At 34.1% G+C, this 8,535-nt stretch overlaps 1 protein-coding gene across 1 annotated transcript in view; it reads right to left on the bottom strand.

Annotated features, from left to right (window-relative positions):
- Positions 1 to 1,539: 1,539 nt before the first annotated feature.
- Positions 1,540 to 8,535, bottom strand: part of BCAS4 (breast carcinoma amplified sequence 4) — a 70,152-nt gene continuing 63,156 nt past the window's right edge. Inside the window, exon 5 of the mRNA XM_074210246.1 lies at positions 1,540 to 3,737. Within this exon, the coding sequence (XP_074066347.1) occupies positions 3,633 to 3,737 (105 nt within the window). The 3' untranslated portion in view covers positions 1,540 to 3,632. The remainder of the gene's footprint in view (positions 3,738 to 8,535) is intronic.

Raw genomic sequence — 8,535 nt, 5'->3', positions numbered from 1 at the left:
TGAAAGTACAAAGGCCAGTGGTATGAACTGTCCTGTGGAGAGAGATACAGTAACACCCATCTTGAATATCAAGAACCACACATTTGAGATGTCAGGTTTAATATTATGACAGGAATAATTGTATAAGAAGCAAACATAAAAGAAAATAGCCAATGAATTATAAGGAAACATAGACAGTAAAACTGTAATAATGGGGGACCTCAACCTCCCTATCTCAGAATTAGATAAATCTAACCACAAAATAAACAAAAAGGAAGTTAAGTAGATGAATAAAATCTTAGATAATTTAAATGTGATAGACCTCTGGAGAAAACTTAATGGGGATAGAAAACAATATACCGTTTTCTCAGCAGTACATGGCACCTTTAGCAAAACTGACCTATACTAGGGCATAAAAACCTTACAATCAAATGCAGAAAGGCAGAAATAGTAAATGTACATTTTTCAGATCTTGATGCAATAAAAATTATGTGTAATAAAAGACCATGGAAAGAAAAATAAAAAATTAATTGAAATCTAAAAAATTTAACTTTAAATGAGTAGATCAAACAGCAAATCATAGGCATAATCAATCATTTCATCCAAGAAAATGATAACAATGAAATATCATACCAGAATTTATAGGATGCAGCCAAAGTAGTTTTTAGGGTAAATTTGATATCTCTAAGTACTTATATGAAAAAAATAGAGAAAGAGATCAATGACTTGGGCATGAAACTAAAAAAGCTAGAAAAAGAACAAATTAAAGATCCCCAAATAAATGCCAAATTAGAAATTCTGAAAATTAAGGGAGAGATTAATAAAAATGAAAGCAAGAAAACCATTGACCACTAAATAAAACTAAGGGCTGGCTTTATGAAAAATCAATAGAATAGGGGTGGCTAGGTGATGCAGTGGATAAAGCACCAGCCCTAGAGTCAGGAGGACCTGGGTTCAAATATGGTCTCAGACAATAATTACCTAGCTGTGTGGCCTTGGGCAAGTCACTTAACCCCATTTTCCCTGCAAAAACCTAAAAAAAACAATAGAATAGATAAATCTTTAGTTAATCTGATAAAAAAAAGAAAATCAGATTACCAGTATCAAAAATGAAAAGGGTCAAGTCACCACCAATGAAGGGAAAATTAAAAAGATAATTTGAAGCTATTTTGTCCAAATGTATGCCATTAAATTTGATAACCTAAGTGAAATGGAGAAATATTTACAAAAATACAAACTACCCAGATTAACAGAAGAGGAAGAAATACATAAATAACCCCATTTCAAAAAAAGAAATTGAAGAAACCATCAATAGACTCCCTAAGAAAAAGTCTCTAGACCCAGATGGATTTACAAGTGAATTCTACCAAACATTAAGGAACAATTAATTCCAATTCTTCATAAACTATTTTTAAAAATAGAAGAAGGATTTCTGCCAAATTCATTTTATGATATCAATATGGTGCTAATACCTAAACCAGAAAGAATCAAAAGAAATAAAGAAAATTATAGATCAACATCCCTAATGAACATTGAACATTAAATAAAATTTTGGCAAAGAGATTACAGCAAGTTATTATCCACCATAATCAGGTAGAATTTATACCAGGCAGGGAGGGATGGTTCAATATTTGGAAAACACTCAATGTAACTGGACATATCAATAACAAAGCCAACAGAAATTATATGTTTATTTCAATAAATGATGAAAAAGTATTTGATAAAATATAACATCCAATCCTATTAAAAACTAGAGAGTATAGTAATAAAGAGTTTTCTTTAAAATAATAAGCAGAATCTATCTAAAACCATCAACAAATATTATAAGTAATGGGGACAAACTACGTGCATTTCCAATAAGATCAGGGGTGAAACTAGGATGTCTGTTATCACCGTTACTATTGAATATCATATTAGAAATGTAAACTTAAACAATGAGAGAAGAAAAAGAAAATGAAGGAATTAGAATTAGCAATGACAAAGCAAAACTTTCATTCTTTGCAGATGATATGATGGTGCACTTAGAGAATCTGAGAAAATCATATTAAAAATACTTGAAAAAATAAATGAATTCAGCAAAGTGTCAGGATATAAAATAAACTCACATAAAACATCAACATTTCTATGTATAAACAACTAAGTCCAGAGACAGAAAGAGAAATTCCATTTAAGGTAGCTGCAGACAATATTAAATACTTGGCTATCTACCTCCCAAGACAAACCCAGAAACTGTATGAACACAATTACAAGGCACTTTTTAAACAAATAAAGTCAGATCTAAATAACTGGAAAAATGTCAATTGCTTATGGTTAGACCAAACTAATATAATAGAAATGACAATTTTACCAAAATTAAATTACTTATTCAGTGCCATACCAACCAAACTATCAATTAACTATTTTATCAAGCTAAAAAAATAGTAATAAAATTCATATGGAGCAACAAAAGGTCAAGAATATCCAGGGAACTGATGCAAAAAATGTAAAGGAAGGTAGCCATGCTCCAAGAAATCATGAATGGTCGGACTCTAGAAAAACAAAGAATGAGGGGCGGCTAGGTGGCGTAGTGGATAAAGCACCAGCCTTGGAGTCAGGAGTACCTGGGTTCAAATCTGGTCTCAGACACTTAATAATTACCTAGCTGTGTGGCCTTGGGCAAGCCACTTAACCCCATTTGCCTTGCAAAAACCTAAAAAACAAAACAAAACAAAAAAAAAAAAAACAAAGAAGGAATTACAGGAAGTGATTCTGAGTGAAGGGAGCAGAACCAAGAGAATATTGTACACATCAACAACATTGTGAGTTGATCAGCCTTGTTGGATACAGCATCTTTCAGCAGTTCAGAGACTTAGGATAACTCTGGGAGATCTGTTATGAACAATGCTATTTCATATTTAGAGGGGGAAAAAACAGAACAAAACAAAGGAAAAACCTACAGGATCTGAATGGACACTACATAAAAAATTTCTCATGTTTTTCTTTCCTATCTCATGTTTTTTCTTTCTTTTCCCTAAGTCCTAATTCCTTAGATAGAAAATAATCTGTAAACATGTTAAACACAAATGTATATGTACAATGCTCAACAAACTGCTTGTTGTTAAGGGAGGGGGTAGGAAGGGAGGGTAAAAGGAAATTATATAACTTTTACATATGTATATGGATGAATTTTGAAAAACTTTCATAACATGTAATTGGAAAAATAAAATAAAATAACAATTGGGGAAAAAAGGAAAATAGCCAATACTTGTTATTCTTAAAACCAATCAAGGTCAGGTGTTTGATTCTCTTTATTGATTTCACAAATTAAAAGAAGAATAAATGAGACTCCAAGTATTCGCAGTAAATAAGTCGAGGCTATGACTTACTTCTCTTAGTGATCACTATTAAGCAGAAAAGGGAAACATGCATATGGACAATATCCAAACAATGTGCATTTTAACATTCAAAAGTCTGTTTGGCTAATCTCAGACACATGGGCAAAGATAGGATTTTTGAGCTGCAAATCAGATAAAATTTTTTATAAAGAAGCAAGAGAAAAGTTTAAAATTTGTTCTTAAAAAGCATGGTATTTTATGGTATTTTATTCCCAAACATCAGGAACCAGGAACATCTCTGAAACATATCCGAAAAAGCTGCAAATGAGTGGACATCCACTATGGTGTTGGACACTTTGTTCCATTCATATCCATGGGAAAGTAGTCTTCAGTTCTGTAGAGTGTGGGCAGTTCATACATCTGTGGAACTGATGTGGGCTCTTTCTGAAATCAAAAGAACAACTTTTCAAAGTGGTTAAGTTAGGAGAGGAACTTAGCTAAACATGATAGCACTGTACACTATAGACTCTTATTATTATAGAATCATAGAGTTGCTCAATAAATGACTTAGAAATGATTGAAAACCCTTCTGCTTGTATTTTATGCCATCAGTTGATACAGGGACAGTTTCTCAATTCTCAATTGCATCAGTATAAACTCCTCTACCATTGTCCAAATAGCTAACTGAGCTATTGTTGGGAAAATTCAGTCTTACTGTGGCCATTCTATCATCTTCTAGCCTTAGAATGCTCTCCTATACTAATAATATACATCATTTTGTTCTGTGTTGTAGGGGAAGAACATGCTCCAAAATTGCCATCATTGTTTCTTTCTAGGGCTCCTGCCTTTTCTAGAAGTGCTCTGAAGGACAGCAGATGTCTAAAATCTCTTATTTTTCTGTTCCATATCTGGAAAAACCAGTTTGATGGTTTAATTCACCATTGTCAAGGATGTCATCCAGAAGAGAGATGTATTCAGAGTTTTCTCCTAGACCTTGTCCTGTTTAAGAGCCTTATTAAGAATTTAGATGAAGCTATCTTATTATGTAATTCTGCTATCTCTTATACTTTATTTTTCTTCCTTAAGGATATAATTTCTCTCTCATCACATTCAACTTAGATCAATGTATACCATGGAAACAATGTAAAGACTAACAGACTGCCTTCTGTTGTGGGGGTGGAGGAAGATTGGGAGGAAAATTGTAAAACTCAAAATAAATAAAATCTTAAAGGAAATAAAAAAGGGCTAGAAGATATTAGAGGTTATCTATTACTTTCCCACTATCTGAAGAATTCTCTCTATAACACTACTTCACTTATTCACTCTACTTCCTGACATAAACTTATGCTACTGATGGAAACCTTTAATTGTCAGGAAATTTTCTTTACTATCAAGCTGAAATCTACCCCTGCAACCCATTGGTCTTAATCTTCTTTTTTGGGGCAAGCTTACTTCCTTCCACCTTGGACAAGTCTCTTTTCTAGGCCTCAGTTTCTTCTGTAAAATGAAGAACATTATAAAGACAACTTTGAAATGCTTAAAAACTGATCAGTATAACTATTGTTTCTGTTGCTGAATCTTTTCAGTCATGACTCTTCATGACCCTATTTGGGGTTTTCTTGGCAAGAGTACTGAAGTGGTATGCCATTTCCTTCTCCATCTCATTTTTTATAGAAGAACTGAGGCAAATAGGATTAAATGACTTGCCCAGGGTCACACAGTTATTAAGTCTGAAACTGGATTTGAACTCATAAAGATTCATCTTCCTGATTCCAAGCCCAGTGCTCTATCCATTATACCACTTAACTAACCAATTCCAGAGGTTCAATGAAACGTGCTACCTCTAACAGAGAAGTGATGGGAACAAGATGCAAAATTAACATATATTTTTGCAGTGGACCAATGGGAGAATTTTTTTCCTCTTTATATATCTGTTGAAATGCTTTGTTTTTCTTTTTTTTTCTTTTCTGAAGTGGAAAGTGGGGATGGGGTTGGGAGTGGGAAAGGAAAGGAGAGAAAAATAGATGCTTTTATATATATATATATATATATATATATATATATATATATATATATGTTTAATTTTAAGTGAGGGAGTTGGACTACATGATCTCTACTGTTCTTTCCTACTTTAAATCTTGTAATTTTCTACTTTACTTGAACCTCAGTTTCTTCATATATAAAATTAAACTAACATGTTTCCACCATAAGGAAGGACATTTGTAGGGATCAAATGAAATAATGTAGATCCCTGACAGATGGGTTTGATGATCCTGTGAAGAATAGCACTCTGAGCCTTTGTGTTTGTAAGGAGATGTAACTTCTGATTGGCTGAAAGACCTCTTAGTCCATGTCACATATATATGAATAGAAAGAAATTACTTCTGATAGTGAAGGAGAGAACCATAAATACAAAGAAGTCTCCAGAACTTCTGGGGTGGAGCCAAGATGGTGGCAAGAAGCTAACCTGATCCCAGAGCCTTTCCCTACCAAAGGTAAACAAAGTCTCTACTCTGACATTCACACTACAGATCCCACCAAGAAAAAAGAATATTTCAACTGTAGACGTCATGGAGGATCTTCAGTGAAAATCTGTCTCTTTAGGGGAAAAGGGAAAGTAAAGTCCAGGAGTCCAGAGAGTGGGGAAAGCCAGCAGGAGGCTTTTAGCTACAGTACAATCCAGGTCCTGACAGCTTAACAATAGCAGAGGTCCCAGCAGCTAGACAGCAAGACAGCAGGGAGGATCCCAGCCTCAAACAAAGTCTGAACCCTGAAAACACCAGGGTAAAAGACAGGACTGGGTCAGGAACAGTCCTCTGTTAAGTCAGAACCTGAACATAAAGGAGAAAACAAACCTCTGCAAAGGCAAGGCCTGGAATGCATAGGTAACATCTTGGCCAACAACAAGCCAAGGATCAAAACACAGCCCCAGCAAAATAAAAGTTTGGATCTATACTCCATATACCCCAAGAACAGAACTACAACAACAAAAATGAACAAAAAAGCTAAAAGAATGCTTACTGTAGAAAACTGCTTCACAGATAAAGATGACAACAATGCCATGTCTGAAGAAGAAAGCAGGAAAAAAATAACATACAGGAGAAGTATTAAAACAGTCTACAAATTTGACTCAAATACAAAAGTTCATCGAAGAGCTTAAAAAAGAATTTAAAAACTAAAGAAAAGAGGAAGAAGAAAAATGGAAAAAAGAAATGAAACATGCAGGAAAATTGTAACAAGTTGACTAAAGAAATCAACCCCATTAAAAGTAAAAATAACCAACTGGAAAAGGAAACACAGAAGATAATTGAAGAAAATAAAATCCTGGGTGTGGCTAGGTGGTGTAGTTGATAAAGCACCCGCCCTGGAGTCAGGAGTACCTGGGTTCAAATCCAGGCTCAGACACTTAATAATTACCTAGCTGTGTGGCCTTGGGCAAGCCACTTAACCCCGTTTGCCTTGCAAAAACCTAAAAAAAAATTCTAAAAGTTAGAACTGAAGAGTTAGAAACTAACGAATCTACAAGACTACAAGATTCCATCAAACAAAATAAAAAAGCTGAAAAAATTGAAGAAAATGTAAAGTACCTTCTGGGGAAAACAAATGATCTAGAAAACAGATCCAGGAGAGACAATCTATGAATCACTGGACTACTAGAAAGCCTGGACCAACACAAGAACCTGGAAAACATAATGCAAGAAATTATAAGGGAAAACTGCCCCATCTACTAAAACAATATAAAAATATAACAATTGAAAGAATCCACAGAACAGAAAGAGACCCCAGGATAAAAACTCCAAGGATCATAATAGCCAAATTCCAGAACCCTCAAATAAAAGAGGGAATATTGCAAGCAGCAAAAGGAAAACAATTCAAATACAAAGGGAGCACAATCAGACTAACACAGGACCTATTGGGCTAAATATTAAAGGATCAGAAGAACTAGGATAACATATTTTGGAGAGTTAAGGACCTGGGATTACAACCCAGAATGTACTACCAGGCAAAATTCAACATATACTGTCAGGAAATAAAAGATAGATATTCAACAAAATAGAGGATTTCCAGAATTTCCTGACACTAAGACCAGAACTAAACAGAGAGTTCAATTGCCAAATACATAACTGAGGAGTTACATTAAAAAAAAAATAAATGAAAAAGGGGACTGAAAAAACAAAATTGTTTTAAACAAATATTGGTCCCTAAAAGGGAAGATATAACAATTCAAACTCTTTAGAACTTTACTTCTCTAAGGAAAATCAGAGGGTAGAATATAATTGAAGAGAATAAACCTAAAGGATATGGGTATGGTTAGGTCTTGTCTCTCAGTAGAAGAGGTCCAAGATCACATCACTATGTTTGAGACAAAAAGCCCTGAAAAAAAAAGCAGGGGTGTTAACTTTAACTTAAGTGTCTCATTATACTTTGACATACTTTAATAACAAGGTGCTAAGCACCTTGTCTAATGAGGGCATCATAAATTGCATGGACCTGAGATAGTGTCTCTGTTACTTACAATCATCCTCCAGAGCCTCCCAGTACTTAGAAATCTTCAAGATTCTTACAGTTAGATCACTTAATTTCACTTAACAAAGTGTTAAATACCCTGGGTGGGGAGGTAAAGTGTGAAAGAAAATAAACATGGGGGAGGGGCACAAATAGTTCAAGAAATGATATGGCTTTGGATGATACTTTGACCTGTGAGGAGAATTATATGTCCTTGAAAGATACTTGGAGGGCAAATAATAGAAATGATCAATAATATCTAAGAAAATGATAATAATGAGACATCATACCAAAATTTATGGGATGCAGCCAAGGCAATTTTTAGGGGAAACTATATCTCTAAATGCCTATATGAATAAATAGAGAAAGAGAAGATCAATGAATTTGGTATGCAACTAAAAAAAAAAGCTAAAAAAAGAACAAATTAAACATCCCCAATTAAATTCCAAACTAGAAATTCTGACAACCAAGGGAGAGAATAGTAAAATGGAAAACAAGAAAACAATTGATCTCATAAATACAACTAAGAGTTGGTTTTATGAAAAAAATCAACAAAATAGACAAACCTGGTTAATCTGATTTAAAAAAGGAAAAAAATAACCAAATTACCAGTATCAAAAATGAAAAGGGTGGGATAGAGCACCGGTCCTGGAGTCAGGAGTATTGAGTTCAAATCTGGCCTCAGACACTTAATAATTACCTAGCTGTGAGGCCTTGGGCAAGCCACTTAACCCCA

Source organism: Macrotis lagotis, chromosome 1 (assembly GCF_037893015.1).
Source record: "Macrotis lagotis isolate mMagLag1 chromosome 1, bilby.v1.9.chrom.fasta, whole genome shotgun sequence".
Taxonomy (NCBI): Eukaryota; Metazoa; Chordata; class Mammalia; order Peramelemorphia; family Peramelidae; genus Macrotis; species Macrotis lagotis.
This window is presented reverse-complemented; position numbering and strand designations above follow the sequence as displayed.